General features: G+C 34.2%; 1 protein-coding gene across 2 annotated transcripts in view; it reads left to right on the top strand.

The window, feature by feature from the left end:
- Positions 1-18,399, top strand: part of Csmd3 (CUB and Sushi multiple domains 3) — a 1,591,133-nt gene that overhangs the window by 1,222,431 nt on the left and 350,303 nt on the right. For both annotated transcript variants that reach the window (XM_032915225.1, XM_032915219.1), the window contains one exon: positions 13,580-13,749. In XM_032915225.1, coding sequence (XP_032771116.1) covers positions 13,580-13,749 — 170 coding nt within the window. The remainder of the gene's footprint in view (positions 1-13,579; positions 13,750-18,399) is intronic.

Here is an 18,399-nt window from a genome sequence, read left to right as displayed (position 1 = left end):
CTATACTGTCATGGTTCAAAGCTCCTAAATTAATCGTATCCACTATGGGCTCTAACAGTTCAAGTTCATGTGTCTTATTATAGAATTTGATATGCTGCATTTTGCATGATCTCAGAGCAATAAAATGGTAGTTTTATTACTTTCCAATTTTAGATCTCAACTTCTTTAGCAACACAGCTTTTTCTGTTTAGCAGTTTAATTTGCTATAGGTCACTAGTCAGTGAAAAACATACAGAATTAACTTTTATTAGTGAAAATATATAATTTATGATGCTAAAATGATTTTTTAAACTATGGTTATCTAAAACCTTAGTAAACTCTTCATTTTCATCTCTTTAATTAAAGAGCATGCTCTGAGATTTGGTACACTTTAATACAATTAATGTATGAATTCTTACATTTCAATCCAAAATAGCATCATAAATGCCTCACAGAGAAAAATCATTTTAAATAGTAAATCAATTTAAATTCAAAAATTAATAGTATGAGGTAATTTTCCATTAAATTGGAAAATCACTGAATAAAAAAAAAGTCTAAGCTTAGCTCATCAGCTCCATCCTTACCTTTTCAATTAAGGTTTTATATATCTGGAACAAGTGACCATTGCCTTATTAACCCAGTAGAACACGTACTGAAGAATAAGTGTAATTGCAGAAGACTAATGTCAAGAATAGTTATCCTTCACAGACATATGCTTTTTTCTGTACCCATTCCTCTGTTGAGGAATATCTGGGTTCTTTCCAGCTTCTGGCTGTGATAAATAGGACTGCTATGAACACAGAGAAGCATGTGTCTTTGTTATATGTTGGAGCATCTTTTGGGTATATGCCAAAGAGTGGGATAGCTGCATCCTCAGGTAGTACTATGTCCAATTTTCTGAGGAATTGCCAGACTGATTTCCAGAGTGGTTGTACCAGCTTGCAATCCCACCAGCAATGGAGGAGTGTTCCTCTTTCTCCACATCCTAGCCAGCAGCTGCTGCCACCTGAGTTTTTTTGATCTTAGCCATTCTGACTGGCGTGAGGTAGAATCTCAGGGTTGTTTTGATTTGCATTTTCATGATGACTAAGGGTGTTGAACATTTCTTTAGGTGCTTCTCAGCCATTCAGTATTCCTCAGTTGACAATTCTTTATTTAGCTCTGTAACCTATTTTTAATAATATTATTGGATGCTCTGGAGTCTAACTTCTTGAGTTCTTTGTATATATTAGATATTAGCCCTCTATTGGATATAGGATTAGTAACGATCTTTACACAATTTGTTGATTGCCATTTTGTACTATTGACAGTGTTTCTTGCCTTACAGAAGCTTTGCAGTTTTATGAGGTCTCACTTGTCAATTCTTGATCTTAACGTATAAGCCATTGGTGTTCTGTTCAGGAAATTTTCCCCTGTGTCTATATGCTCAAGGATCTTCTTCACTTTCTCTTAGTTTCAGTGTATCTGTTTCACGTGGACAGGGATCAAGGTTAGTCAGGAAGAGAGTTGAAAGCACAATAATTTTCTTGTCTGGTGAATGTGAGCAGATTGAGGAGTGTACACATGTGTACACATGTAAGTATAACATATTAATTACTCACAAACCAGCACAAGCTCACAGTTCCCAATCTTGTTAAGGTTATATTACAAATTTGTGGTGAGGGGAAAGTAAGGAAGTCCTTGATAAAGTAAGATGTTCTAAGAGAAACCCAGAGATAAAAACTCATGGATTAAAGCTCTCATGGAAATCTTTTACCTTCTTTTCTCTCTCCGAGTCTCTATCTTTCTCTCCTTTCTTTCTTCTACTTTCTTTCATTCTCTTCTCCTTTCTATGAGAAAGAAGACTTAAACATATGTGATCACAGTTATAATTTTGTATGGATATGTGTCGTATATAGCAAAATACTCCACTATGACCAAAGACCTTGGTGAATATTAACATTACCGGTATATATTTGAAGGTTTTTCACCTCAATGAAGATTGCTCAAAGGCTTTTTAGTAACTCTTCAACAACTCACTTGTCATTCATAAAGGTTATAAAAACCTTGACAGGTTGAAGTAGTCTCATTTTAAGCAAGTGTTATGCTTCTAAAATGTTACAATTTAATCTGTCAAGAAAGTGTCTATAGATCCTAATCTGAACAAAGTGAAACATTGAAGAAACATTCTCAAAATTTATAAAATCAGAATTATTGGTTTAAAAAATTATTATGTAGGTGTGTGTGTGTGTGTGTGTGTGTGTGTGTGTGTGTGTGTGTGTGTGTGTGTTTAAGAACAGGTTAGTGTGAACCATAGAGGATGGAGGACAATTTCCTTCCATTGTGGGATACAGGATTTAAAGTCATTAGGCTACATATCAAATTATTTTACCAGCTAACTCATTTGACCTTGATGGCCCTCAGAGAATTTTTTTTAACTATTTGTAAATTTTTATTCATGTTTTATTAGTTATTTGCAAATGTCATTGACTTTTGTTGAAACCACAGATTAATGGGTTTCTCAACACTTAACAGAAATGATTCTGTTTGTAGTACATTGAAGTTCACATGCAGACACAACTCTGATCAAGGTACCATGAACAAGAGACTATAGAAAGCTCGGTCTTAAATAGCGCATCTCTGTCTTACAAGTTCCTTCCAAATATCAGAGCTCATTGTGGAGGAGATGGGTAGAAATTGATGAATGAATGAATGAATGAATGAATGAATGAATGAAGAACATTGTTTTTAATAGTGTCTTTGTAAATTACTAATTGTTATTTTTACTATATCCTGTATAAATACTGCCTTCTGTCCTGAATTAACAGTAATGATTGTTAAAGAGTTTAGCCATTTTACCTATATTCATTCATTGTACACAATTTATATTCTGATAGTTTCCTTTTGTGAATTCACAACATTCTTGTTGTTATTTATATTATGAATACTGAAAGCTCAGAAGACATTTTACAACAAATGTAATCAGCAATGACCCTGTTCTAGTTTAAGTTTTGATACTTTGATAAAATATTCTGATGAAAGGCAACTAAAAACAGGAAAAGGTATATTCCAACTGATAAGATCTTCAATCTGTGATCATTATTTTTAATTTGTCTATTTTCATAAACTTAAAAACCTTTTTAATAAACAGAGATATTACTGATACTTACAGAACTGCTTCCTCAAATTTAAAATATTAATATTTTATTAAGTTATGAACTTTATATATGTGGTATGTGACAAAAAAAATTTTGTGTATCCAATTTTGGTTTGCAGAGTACTTTTTCAATTAAAAATATTTATACACAGAAAGAATTCAATAAAATAAAACCTAAGTTCCTCTTATACCAATAAGGATGGGTAAATAAGAATAAGAAAGAAAGAGTATGGCAAACTTTTTTTGAAGAAAAGTACTATAGATAATTTGTGGTTGATATTTAACAAATAAACCAATAGATGGGGGTATTCTTTAATTTTTAGTTATTTTGTAGAACATTAATTCCCCTTTAAAATGGACTTATAATTATTTGTAATTGAGATAATCTAAAAATCTACAGACATATTTACTTTCAAATGAACATAGCTTCCTAGGTCTAATCATAATTCACTTACTTTGGAACCATGGCTGTTAACATGGAGAAATCAAAAGAGAATAGTTGCTATTTATTAGCTGCTTCTGTTTCTTATGATCTCCTGACATGCTGCCCTATACGGTAATCTCTTTCCTCAGTGCTATTGACGTTTTGGTCAAACTTCATTAGGATACAAAGGGAGACTGCACATACACTATGGGATACTCAAAGAGCAAGTTCAGACATCGGACCTTGCTCTCCACCTTATTTCAGACAGAGTATGTTCGCCCTTTTGAATCCCGAGCTAGACAATGATGAGCTTCCTGCGATTTCTTTTTCCACTTCCCATCTCACTTCAGGAGCACTACAATCAGTAGCAAGGGCCAATATGTCCAGCTTTTCATATATGTTCTGTGGATTTGAACATAAGATGCCATATTTGCCTGAGAATCACCTAAAACTGAATCATTCCCCAGCCCAAGAACGGATTTATTATTCACATTCATGCCGGCTGTTGTGAGCAATTGTCCTCTAAAGGCAAGCATCATCATATTGGGGGCTTCTGCTATGCCTATTTGGAAAGGATCATCAAAATTAGTTTTGATGACTGTTTAAACCCATCAAGAGATTAGGAGGGGTCATTAGAAGATTAGCCACTTACCCTCTACCACCTATTAAATTCTGCTCTTCCAAAGAGTGACTACAGTATTTAGGCCAGGGAGACTAGACGAAGTGGAATTCATCCATGTCTTTGGGAAACCATTTGTGCCTCCTGGGTAAAGGATTTTCAGGTACAGCTTATGGAGAAGGAACAGACATAATTCTATACATAACCATCAACAGTGCATGCATACTTATGCACAATAAGTACCTTTGGAAGAATTGTGCCTTGATTTGTCAATTAGGACCTTAGGAACTCAGGTCTCCTAAGATAAAATAATGTAAAAATTAATACAGCAGATTATTGATTCAAGATCAGCTTGTATCTTATCCTCTGTGGTTGCTGATAAACATCCCTAGATAAAATTGGTTTTTCTACTATCAGTATCCTCCACCTTGCTCAGAAGGTTTTTGGCATTTAGTGCATAACATAATAAGTTACCATGGGACCTACCTGCATATTTCTATCTACTCCCCACAACAGAAAGGTCCCTGTTGTATAGAAGAATATCTCTTATTGTAGCATAACTACAACATTTTTATGCAAGTTGCTATGTTTGAAGTGATTATATTTCTGCTGCTTAAGTAAAAATTTATTTTTTATCTTGACAAATTGTCCATTTTGAATGCAGTCTCATCCAAGACACTTTTCTGAATTTAATTTCATTAACTAGCATCTGCAGTGAAGACACTAATCATTACATATGTACCCTTGCCAACAAATGATGCTAGATTAGTAGGAAAGGGACATGTGGAGGTTGAATTGAACCAAAATATTAAAATCTATAAGTCTGACGAAGATTGTGTCTTGAAATGAATTCTGAAGATTGTGTTAATGTCAGTCTGACACAGCCCACAATAACCTAGGAAGAGTGTGGCATTTACTATGTAGACCAATTTGGCTTCAAAGTAAGGATCCATCTCTCCAGCCTCTCAAGTGCTGGGATCAAAAGTGTGCATCACCAGCGTGCCTTAGATTTTCACTTCTTTACAGCTAGACTTTAACAATATTTATATAATTAATTTATACCATTTTTCTAGCCTTGTTGTCTTCAAATATATTTGTTATATGAATCTCATGAGTCCTCATGTTCCTATGCTAACAACTGTAATGCAGATCCTAGTGTTTTAAAAAATATTTGAGGTGTTTCTCCATTACGTCAGTTTAACTGAATTTCTATCAAAGTTGTATATTTCAAAAATCAATCCTCAAAATTTTTTATTCATTTTTTTGTTTCTCCATTGCCTATTTCATTTAGCTTATTACTTATTCATTGAGCTATATATTTAATTCTGTTAACACTAGACGTACTTCTAATTATTGTTTGTTTGTGCATATCCCTGATGGGTAAAGGATGTAGGAATGTTGCTCATTTGAGATGTTTTTCTCCTATTCTTGGGTGAAGTTTTCCTTCAGACCTCCATTTATTCTTTTGCATTCCCTATGTTAAGGCCATCTTCTTCATATCCCTCAACAGATACTTTTAACTATTTTAAATCCAAATATAAATTTGCACACATATCGGATAGTATATCATATTCAAACACATGTGCTTCAGATATTTGTTTTCCATTTGTGGTTCACCTGGTAAATTTTAGATATATATGTTAATACAGTATGTCCAGGCATTCACTGATTCTGGGACTTTTAACTTACTGATACATATGACACATAGATCCCTTTATCTAGATGAATGTGTGTGTGTGTGCGTGTGCGTGTGTGTGTGTGTGTGTGTGTTCTTTAATTTAATGAATGTTTACAGATTTTGTTTCAATAAGTTATTTTAAAGCAAAATATTGAACATAATTTAAATATAGCAACACTCATTCATAGTGTGTGTTCCAAAAGTATGATGACAGAATTTTGCAGCTGTCATCAAAATCAAGGATCATAAAAATGATAAAAGAAAACCCAAGTGTCTGTGAGACTGTCGAAACATCTACACACTGCTGGGTGGGAACGCAAGTTAGTATAGCCTTCCTAGAAAACAGTATGGATGTTCCAAAAAGTCAGAACCATCATATGACCCAGCAATCCTTCTCCTTTGTGTATACATAATGAAAGTCAAATCAGTGTACTGAATATACAGCTTCAATTATTGCTCCTGCATCAATATTTACCATACCCGAGTCTTTGGAATCAGTATTTTACTCACTATTACAACCATGTTTAATTTTCATGTGTTAGTAAATGTTCCAGTTTTCATCCTATTATTGATTTCTAGTTTTGGGATCCTGTTGGTCAATCAGTCATTGACCTTAATTTTGTTTGATTGTGATTCTTCTATGCATAAGTTTGTGTTTTTTGCTAATTTTCTTTACATCAAAAAGATGTTAAATTTTGCTGAATGTTTTCCCCAGAAAATAACATGATTATTGATTATAAACATTCAGTTTGCTAAGACATTCTTTGAGCCTAATATGTCATTTATCCCATAGAATTCTCAATGTACCCTAAAGAACGATATCCTTGATCTGTCACATGGAACATTCTTTATATGTCTGCTATGTTTATTTGGCCTACAGAAGAGTGAAAGTATATTATCTAACTGGTTTTGATTAGGTTTTTTTAGGTGTTGAAGGTAATGAGTAGCTCCATCAAAACCATGTAGCCTATAGGTTACATCCTTGGAACGGTTAGTCCAGAGACTACTATTAATAAAGTCCACAGGGTCTCATTTGTTTTGTTTTGGTTGTGTAGCTTCAGCCTATCTCTACCACCCAATGAAATCAGCTACAGAAGTAGAAATAGGAAAAGATGTCAGTTATTCCAGCTGAGTCTCCCATGCTTGCTAGGGAAACCAGGCACTTAGAGAGGCACTTAATACTTTCCACATAAAATCAATTATGAGCTGAGAGGTGTTCTATTTTTTTCTTTAAAGGGTCATTCAGTTAAAATATATTTAAATAAAAGAGAGAGAGGAACCTCAGAATGGCTTAGGCTCTTGAAATTCCAAAGTCTGTCTCGAGTGACACATCTCCTCGCCCAACAAGATAATGCCTTCAAATCCTTCCAAAACAATTTTGTCAACTGTGACTACTCATTCAAATATATGAGCCTATAGTGTTCATCCTCATTCAAACCATAGTGGTACACTGCTTGTCTGACAGCGAAACCCTGCATTCCTTTCCCAACAGTAACAGACAACAACCAACAACACAGAACAACACAAAACAAGCAAACACAAAAGAACCCTACCTACATGCACATACACAAGTTCACAGATAAACATACATAGTAGTGTTTACATATGACACCAGTTATATTAATACAGAAGAGAGAAAATACACATATATAAAACAAGATAGCTTAGAAGGTGCAGACTCTTGCACCCAGTCAGAAGACTTATGACCTGAATTCATACTCTGCAGGTCTCATGGTGGAAATGGAGATGAAATTCTGTCGTGTATGTTTCCCTCTTAACTCCCATATGCATATAATATGACATGTGCCTACCCACAAGCACAAATGCAACCCACAAGACAAATACATGTAAAACAATTTCTGCTTGCTTCTCTGTTCTTTATTTATATGACTCATTGGTAAAGTTAATTAAACATGCTTAATATGAGAGGTGCATTTTAATCTATAAAGAAAGAAACATGTTTTGACCATCTCATCTATGAACTAAGATTACAATTCATTGTAAGTATATAATCAACTCACTGCAGAGGAGAAAGGTTTCCATGGAGCTGAAGCTGTTACGAAGTCGTAGTGTATAAAAATATACTCTAGACCAAAAAAACCCCTAAAATTACATTCCCCTCAACGCAATGAAAATTAATGTCCTCAAATGGAATTTTCTTCTTACCAAACAACTATCCCCTTGTCCTCAGTCCACCATAATTCTTCACTCTCTTCAAAGTACTACCAACCTCTTGCCCTGTCAGTGCAATGCTCTCTAACCATGAGAAATAATTGCTCCCTGAAGCTTTCCTCTCTGTTCTCTTCCCCTGACTGATTTTACCAGAATGATCTATCTCAGCTGCTAGCTCACTGTGGAAAGTGGAGTCTTCGCACTGGAAGACTGTATACTCTGTCCATTTCTGAGTAGAAATACATAATGGTTAAGTGTCTGGGGTCAGGATAATATCCTGTTCATATTCTTCGGCGGCTCATGTAGCCATGTCTACCATCAAATTTTCTTTAGAAAATATAAATTTGCTTCAATGAGAAACTCATAGAAAGCTCATGTAAAAAAAAATATATATATATAGTGAACACTTTAAATACTATCAGCTGTTGAAATATTTTAACCAATTTAAATATGAGGGTATATAATATTTAAAGCAATCATGTTTATAGATAAGGTAATACATGTTCTTTTTGCCTTTGACCAGTGCTACTTATTATATTTTATTTCAAGAATACCTGATCTCTGTTGTTTTTGTTTATGCCTTCTTATAAACTTAGGATTTACTGGTCTTTCCCAATATCAAGAAAAATATTTTTACAATTCTAAGATATGAAATATATTTAGATATTGCTTTACATTGAAGAATTTTATGTTTTTTTATTTCCTTTTCTTAATCAGTTTCCATGTCTATGACCAGAAATATCAACTTCATATGTATAAGTATATCCATAGCTTTTTGACAAACTTCTCCACCTCACATATAGTACTTAAAGTTTTATGTTCAATAGCTAGTCAAAGCCACTCCTCCTCAGCCATCCTCTCTGGCTTTCTTCCTCCCATTCACATCAACTATTCTTCAAATTCTGAAACTTTTATTTCCTCATGTTCTCCTGAGCTGTAATTCAAGCTCTCACCATCCTTTACCTGATTCAATCCAAAAATCTTCTCTAGGATTTTCTACCCATGGGAAATCTAAGACCTCAATCCATTCCCACACAGAGCTGCTAAATGGATTTCTCAAACTGATACCTGTTTTTATTTTTTTTTTTATTTTTTCTGTTTTAGTACTCTACAATTAAAGATCTACCCTTAAGTGCCTGATATATAACATACATGTGCTTTAAGATAGTATGACAGCTGCCAGCTCTCTAGTCATCCCTTCCAGATTCACTATTTTACATTTTATTTCCCATAATAATTCTTTCTTTATGCATGAATTTTGATGGTCTTAGAAACCATTTCTTAGATTCACATAAAAAACAGTGCAATCATAATAACTTCCCTGTTTTTACTATGCCTACAAAATATACCCATCCTCTAAGAAGTCATCACATTTATTTATTATGCATACATGTACAAGCATGTGCTATGGCATGTAAAGAACAAAGGACAATTTGCAGGAGTCAGTGCTCTTCTTGCATTGGGTGTCTGAGGGACTGAACTCATGTGGTCAGGCTTGGCTATGTTTTGTGGCCCTAAAATATGAACTCTCCCCATTTCTGCCAGTCCAGATCACTACAGAAATGTGTCACACTTCAAACAACATATTACTACACATACCAGGACATGTGTGGATCTTTTGGTTTAGAGTTCCTAACAAACAATGATAAAAACCTAATCCCAAGACTTAATATGCCTAGCCATGCATAGATAGATATTTATAAATACTTTATCTTATCTTGGCTTTTTAGACAGGATCTCATACTAAGCCTCATTTTTGCTACAGTCATAGGTACTGCTGTTAGAAATATTTCATGATGAGGCCACAAAGACAGTTCTAAGTTCTTATGGAAGGAAGGGTCTGGTTTTGAATGAATGGTCTTCAAATATGTATGTAATTCACAAAAAGTACATGATATACTGCTTATTATTATTGATGAATTGGATTTTTAAGGAGAATTTTTAAAAAATCTCAAAGTAATTTATGTAAGTTATTTTTAAATCCTTTTTAATTGTTCAAAAACCCATGAATACACAAGCAGCATAATTTGGAGTAGGTGGTTAAAATGAAAAAGACCATAGATAGGGATGAGCAAAGGAGGTAGAACTTGAATTTTGAAGAGTATGGAGGAGATGAGGAGCAAATATAATCAAAACGCATTATAAGAAAGTCTCATAGTATAATAAAAATATATTTAAAGACTTGGTTTACTGTTAAAAGAAGATACACATGCATACACACATACAAAACAGTTTCATTCATGAACATTTACAGTCGTATAGATTGGTACATTAGTGCCTTTAAACCAAGAGGAGACTAAAGAGTCTAAAAGAAAAAATAAGATTCCCACATTATCTTTAGAGACATAAAGAATTAATATGCCTCTCTGCATTCTAAATTTACTAAGAATCAAAGAAGTAAAACACTTATTAGAAAATTTTGTGATTGACTAAAGAGTTCAGATGAACAAATGCAATATTGACACAGCTGTAGTTAAAAAGCATATTAAAAATGTTCCTTAAGAATGATTAATTATATTAATATACTTTTTCAATTCATTAGGCATCTCACTAAATAATTAATATCTGAAAAATTGTTATTTATCTTGCCCTGATTGGCTATCATATACAATAAGATTTCCTAAAAATAACTTTTATGATCACAGACTTTTCTTTTCAAAATTATTTTGCTTATTCACCTGAAAATATGGGACTGTGTATAGCAAATAGGTCACACCCAGATTTTCCAACCATGGTAATGGAGATTAATGATGCAAGTGTTTGCCTGCATTTCTGTAAGCAAGAAAAATCGAAGTTCTATGGGATTCACTGCTTAGTGAGCCTATCACTCCCGCAGCCACTCTTATCACCAGATGTCAGCACATATATCTTTTCTACACCAGTTCAGCCTGAACTATATTTATCACCATGCTAGGTCGTTGTTTAGCAAGTCGACTGTATTTCTAAGTCTGTATGCTGAAGTAAAATATGCCATGTTAATTGAGAAGTTTTTCCTAAATAAATCAACAGATATAATGTTTAGAATAAAACATATTTTATGAAATTCTAATAATGATGATGATGATGATGATGATGTTTCCTTAACGGCCATTCTGTATTATAATTTTTGTTATTTATAGTGTCAGAGGTTTTCTTGAATTTTTTCTTTTATTGGATGTTTTATTTACATTTTAAATGTTATCCCCTTTCCCAGTTTCCCCTCCAGAAACCAGCTATCTCATCCCTTCCCCTGCTTCTATGAGGGTCTTCCCCACCCACACTCCCTCCTACCCCTTCCTGCCTTGCCAGCGTGACATTCTCCTATATTGGGGCATCGAGCCTTGGCAGGACCAAGGGCCTCTACTCCCATTGAAGCCTGACAAGGTCTCTGCTACAAATGCAGCTGGAGCCATAGTTTCATTGCTATGCACTCTTGCCATGGTGATTTAGTCCATGGGCACTCTGGGGGTTATAGTGTCAAAAGTGCTCATTAGAGAAAGGAAACTTTATAATTCATCCCTTATTTAACTGTAAGAAAAATGATTTGACTTTTAGAAACAAATATGCTTCTATATATTAACATAGTTCTTCAATTCTGGGTGAGAAAAAAATAGCAAACTCCATTATTCTATTTTTCTAATGTTGGTGTTGTGAAGCCAAATATAATTTTGTACTTAAAGGTTCATAATGGTTAGCTTATTAAATTTTTGTTTTCCATAAAAGCACAATTTTTAATGTAATGTATGTCATGATATATAGATTTATATTTATATATAACTTGTACATTGACACAAATACAAATATCCCTACAAAAAGATATTATTAATTATTATTACTATAAGAATAAAATTATAATGGTATTAATTAATTACTTATCTAAGCATTATAACCATGAAAAATGGGACTGATTTTGAATCCAAGTCATTAGAGTCTAAAACATAGGTACTAAATAAAAGTATTATTAGCATTTGAAATATCTTCAAATTTGTACTCCTAGAGAATATATGTGCTATAGATCATCTAACACACACACACACACACACACACACACACACACACACACACACACACGCACACTCATTAATAGTCACACTTAAACATTAGGTCTCATATGCACCCCCAAAGTTCTCAACGTTAGATCAAAAGATGAAGTAGTTTAAATGACCAATGATTCTTCTCTGAGAGAAGGATGTATGACTTAGGTGGTGCTCTACGGATTCGGATTCATGTTCTCCATAGTTCAGAGTGCTCTGGATGATGGAGAACAGATTTCTACTTGAGACACGGGAGTTGTAAAGGAGGTCTTTACTGAAATGCACTGCCAAAGATGATCTTTTTCAGGAAAGCAAAAGACCTAACCACTTTGGACCCATGATGTCGTAAAGGTTGGGTTTGTCACCTTATCATCTGTAAACTAATTGGCTCACTATGGATTTATAGAACTGAAATCGCACAAAGAGGTATTACCCTTCGAATGCATTCAGACATCATTACAATAAAGAATCACTACAAATGATATGGGAAGACATTTTCTCACTAGCTTTGAGCACCTTGCAAAAATGCTACGATGTAGCCTCTCTTCTCAGCTGGTTCATTGTAAGCACTCGACATTCATTTTTATTATTTCATACATTGTTAGTTTTACCCTTTTTCACATGTTTCTTGTTGACGGTTAAAGTTCTTCATCAGTGTGGGTTTTTTTAATTTAATTTTTAATGTGAAAACATTTAAATTTGAAGCAATTCATTATCTTTCATCTTGTCTTCATCTTATACCAATTACAGAAAACGTTATTTAATAACTTATTTCTAGAAAATAATGGCTTGCTGGTTTGTTTTTGCCTCTTTAGTTAAAACCTTTGAACATTCAAATCCACCCTAAGGTATGGTAATGAAGTCAATAATTAGATAATGTAGAAAACCCAAAGGCAAAGATTTCTAAAGTTTACTTTTGAAATATAGACTTATTTGATCCTGCAATATTACTGCAAGTTCTAGTTTAATATACTGAGGATCTTAGTTCCATACTTCCTGGAATTGAGCACCCAGGGCATGCACCAGGTAGCCCACAGGATTGAGAATTCTGCATATTTTTATGAAATGCCTTAAGTTGAGAAAAGTTGTGTGACTCAAACATACTAAATGTCTTATGAGTTTGTAGATTTTAACTATGTATCATTTTTTTAAAATACTGAAATTCTTGAAAGAGAGGATGTAAGTTATTGAGAGAATAGAATCTTTGAAAAACTTTAAAAGCAAGAATAAATAAGATAATATTAATAGTTAAAATCTACATAAGGATATCATTTTTATCGTGTTTATCAGAAGCCCAACTATTTGAGTGATCTCTTTGAGATATGTTGCATTTCACACTCTCATATGCAATAATTTTGTAAAATCTACCATAAATTCCCACAGGTAGGTGTGTCCTCTCCAAAGCAATAGTTCTGCCTTTCCCTAAGTCATTTGAGAAACAAGAAAAATAGGATCTGTGTAAAATACAAAGCATTTATACACCATAAACAATATTATATATCTGGCAAAGGCAATGCTTTCTGTTAAACTGTGCTTCAATATTCTGTTTTACCTACAGCTGAATGTGGTGCATCTGCAACAAATAACGAGGGAATTCTCCTCTCTCCAAATTACCCACTGAACTATGAAAACAACCACGAATGCATTTACAGTCTTCAGGTCCAAGCAGGAAAGGGCATCAATATTTCAGCCAGAACATTTCATTTAGCCCAAGGGGATGTTCTGAAGGTAAGTGGACCACTGTGATGTATTTTGATCAGTAAGTACTCTTTCCTCAATAGGTTTTCAGTAAATTGTACATGTAACAAAATGTAAATTCATTTACCATTTCATAAATAACATTATCAGTGTCATTTTATTTGAAATAATATTTTACTTCTGGTGCATTTTATGATAAAAAATCATAAATTTTATGATGTTTCAGTATTTCTTTTAAAATAACCAAAATAATGAAACATTTATGCAAAGTATCTCATTCAATAAAAATTTGATATTTTAAAACTAATATATGAATGACCATTTTATTCAGACAAATAAATTATGATAACTTGTCTTATGTCACAAGTTTAGGTATTGTTAATAAATGATGGCTTGTGTTTTAACTTTACCAAATAAAATTATTTTTATTACTATATAACAACTTCTAAAATTATGATACAAGTCACTGTTGTGTATATTTAAACCTAGCAAATCAATGTGTATGGATTTAGAAAAGACTTTTTATAATATTTAGTGATATATTGTCTATGTTGCTTCAATGAGGTGTCCTTTTAAAGGATATAGCTAACAAATGTCTTTCAAGTAAATGCTGGAACAGTTACTGATTTGTTTCTACAGTAGAAAAGTTTTGATAAATACAGTTTATAAAAAATAAATTATCAGATGAAAAACAATTACTTCTATAAAATTATTTTGAAATGTTTTAAAGAATGGTTCCTATTTTTCAGTCCTCAACATTTTCTGAAGACAAATAACAATTTTTCCACTTTTACAAATTTTGAAATAAAGTTACATATTCCATGCTGATAGCAGTGGAAGGTTTTTGTTAAGGCTGTGACTATTAACTGAATGCCTTTACATACAATTGAGGTAGTGATTTATTTTAGGCCAGTGGAAAAATACATTAAAACATAAAAGCTTAAACCTAGCCACTAAGCTACATCACACACAAATATCACCAGTATTATGTTTATGAGATAAACATCAGGAAATCCTTCCTGGCACTTACCAGTCTTGTTTACCTGCTTCAAATATATCCACTGTTTCTGCACACAAGATGAAGCTACTAATTTGAACCAAGTGTATTTTATGTAATAGATGGTACCTTTGAAAAGCAGAATATTTTATTGACGGCTTCTGGTGGGGATGCCGGTGCCAAATGACTCAGTTTTCAATACATGGGACTGGCAACCAGGAGTTTGACCATTCCAGTGAGTTTATGGGCAATGCAAATTGTACTTATTTTCTTTTCCTCTATCTTGGGGTTTTGGGGCGGATAGTTGAGGGCAAGGAGGTCACAAGAGTCAGGGGCTACACCTATGAAGACTAGGGAATAAGTGTGTTCAAGGTTCATGATGCAAAATTTCAAAATAATAATATGAAAAAAGGAAAATTTTTCTAATCTGTTTCTGAAAGTACTTTTATTACTGTATGTATGTATGTATGTATGTATGTATGTATGTATGTATGGATGGATGGATGGATATATATATGACATATCTTACTTTGAGAAGGACAAGAGGCCAGTATTGTATTGAGTGACTACATGAGAGGATGAGGTGAAGAAAGATGGAGGATAAAGAAAGGTACAGGCTCCATGGTGACCAGCTACTAAGCCCTTCTTTAACACTGAGGTCCAGGCACCAGTGTAGCTGGGCATCACTAATATCCCTATTTTCCCAATTACAAATTAATTTGTATCTACCAGTTCTTGGCACTATATTATTTTCTAGTATCAACCTAATAATTATTTTATGTCTGTTCAGTATCTGACACTGAGTTATACCAGATGCCATGTGAATGACTCATAACCACTTGCTTCATTAGTCATTTATAAATGTTTCTTTCCTACCTGTATTAAGGAGCATGTCAATGCCTTAAGCTGCCTTCCTAGAAAATCCAGAAATATATCTTGTCTCTTTTCTAATTATTACAGTGCCGTACATCTCAGTTGGTATAAAAGGCAGGTTCTGTCTTAGAAACCTAAATGAAAAACTAACTTCTTTGTTCTCCCCTACATTAATTGCTTTGGGTCTGTCTGGAATACTCTGCCATTTGTTTTTGTCAGTAGTCATAGGCTATGGCAGGACTGCTGATAGCTTCTTCCCTTGCCCTCACTTGTAAAATGTACTAACAGATAATGAATCCATTCCCATTAACGTTCATAGGAAGTTTTTAGTATACTAAGATTTAATCAAGCAACAATGAATATGTACTATCTGAGGGCAGACTAACAGAAATACTATTTCTCTTTTTATGTTTGTTTCTATTTTTTACAGGATCTTTATAATGTTTGTTTAAAGTGTCTAGCAGAGATTGTGAGGCAATCTTTTATTCCATTTTATTTTCATTTATCGCAGCATAAATGTTAGTGAAACTCTCATTTCTTACACAAAATGCAAACAAAGCAAATGATTATGACTTTGTGAAAAAACAAAGTAAAAAAAAAATTAGCAGAAATGATTCCATGCTTGCCAATCACAAACAGCTGAAAAACCTGATAAATTTCTTTCTTTTATTTTATTTCTTTTAAACAGGGCCTCTCTGTATCTGTGACTGCCCTGGAAATTACAATGTAGACCTGGTTTGCCTCAAACTCACAAAAATCTACCTGTCTTTGTGCTGGTATTAAGGGACTGTGCCACTATGTGCAGCTGTCTTTTACTATGTTAGTGTTCATTGCCTGCACGTGTGTGTATAGACCCACAAAGTTGCATATATGCGTAGATGACAAAGACAATGCCTATGTCTTCATCAATCACTTAGAAATCCTTTACTTTTACAAATATAGAATTTTTATTATTTTTTGAGAATTTCACACAAAGTATTTTAATCACATTTGCTTCCTCTTTCTATTTTGAACCCATTCTGTTTCTCCCATATCCTGCAAAATTGGTTTTCTCTTCTTTTTCAATTCACTGATTTTCATTTGTGCAGACTATGTATTCATCGGTTTGGAACATATTTAACCTACCTACAGGCACACCTTTAAATAAAAGTGAATCCTTCTAGCCCAGGCACCATCGAATGCCAGTGCTTCCTATGCTATGGCCCAAGGCTTGTGAACCATTCTAGTCTCCATTTCTGAATGTTAGGTCTTGTACCGATCTCCTTCAGGCTACCACGGCTGCTGGGGTTTCACAGATGGAGTAGTTCTGTCATGTCCTGAAGCCATTGTTTCAGTCTGGTGCTCTGTGACCTCTGGGTCCTATCATCGTACTGCTCACTATATCACTATCACTCCTGAATCTTAGGAAGGGGGTGCAAGACAAGTGACACACTTGTATCCGAATACTACACACACACACTTGCTTTGTGTAACCACAATATCTACTTAAAGAACAGTTTGATTCTATGTCAATCTAATAAAATGATAGTACTTTCACCCATAAATCCAGTGAACTCCAAATGTAGGTTCAAAGGCATATTTGCAGTACCACCATTCATTTGTTCCTGTGGAGAAGGTCTTAAATCCAATATGAAAGCAGATGGCCGCTCCCAAGATAGCCTTATGATTGAAACTATGAACTATCTTGCAACACCATCTATTTCTCAGAGTTCACAAGTGTATAAGACTGTCGATGACATGTTTTCCCTAGCAGTCTACAGAGAATCCTTTTAGTAGTGACAACTAACTAATTAGTAGGGAGAAAACATCCCGGTGAGTACCAGATTCACTAACATCTTACAGACAATGTATAAGACATCATCAGCAACATGATCTTATCACCAAGCTTGGAAGGTGAGCAAAAGCAATGACAATAGCCTTTATCATTTCGGGAGCTCTCTGCAAGAGCTTTGGCCAAACTCCAAGGGAGTTCCTTCGTTCTTTCCAAAGTACAACCTTCTTTTCAAAGACACTGTAGTTTATGCAAAGCATCACTTCCTGAGACTAAGATAAAAACTGAACACCATTATAATTACTAAAATAAAACCTTAAGCTTTACAAAGGTTTTTGTGTTTAGAATCTCTTAGCAAAAACTCTGTCATGGTACGTGACCTGGTTCTGCCAGAAAGGAAGGACGGGCGTGCAGACAGATGAGTTCATAGGAACTCTGGTACAGCTTTTTTGAGGGATAAAAAGGGATATATAAACCCATGGGGGGTGGGTAGGAGTTTTCAGGGTAATTGTACATTATTGGCTGGGACTGAAGTGCTGGGAACTCTTCATTTGCATGAAGAGGAATTCCAGGTACCTACTGGACATGCCCTTATAGTGAGCGGAGAAATTTAGCCTGTTATTTGGCCACCAGGCTACATGACTACCTCAGTGGTATTGGGGGTTGGGAGGTCTTAGGGCTATGTGCCCTGGGGCGGGCAAACCCAAAGCAGGGAGAAAGAGGTTCCTACTCCTGCTGGTCTCAAGATAAAATTTTCAGTATTTGTGCATGTCTTCTCTCTTGTTCCAGTCCCATTCCTCTGCAGCTGTACTTGCCCCACAGTGGTGTCTTTTCCAAGATACACATGCTATGATATTGCTTTGACACTGACTACAGATCATGTGAAAAATAAGCACTGCACACAGTCTAGCCTCACTTGCTGTTTCATTCATTAAGTTGCTTTAACTGGAAACGGGCTTTATCTTAGACATGATACTGCAATAGTACCAAATGTCTTGAAATGTTTTTATTTCTTATTAAATATGACACTAAGCTTTAT

Source organism: Rattus rattus, chromosome 1, assembly GCF_011064425.1.
Source record: "Rattus rattus isolate New Zealand chromosome 1, Rrattus_CSIRO_v1, whole genome shotgun sequence".
In the NCBI taxonomy this organism is placed as follows: domain Eukaryota; kingdom Metazoa; phylum Chordata; class Mammalia; order Rodentia; family Muridae; genus Rattus; species Rattus rattus.
This window is presented reverse-complemented; position numbering and strand designations above follow the sequence as displayed.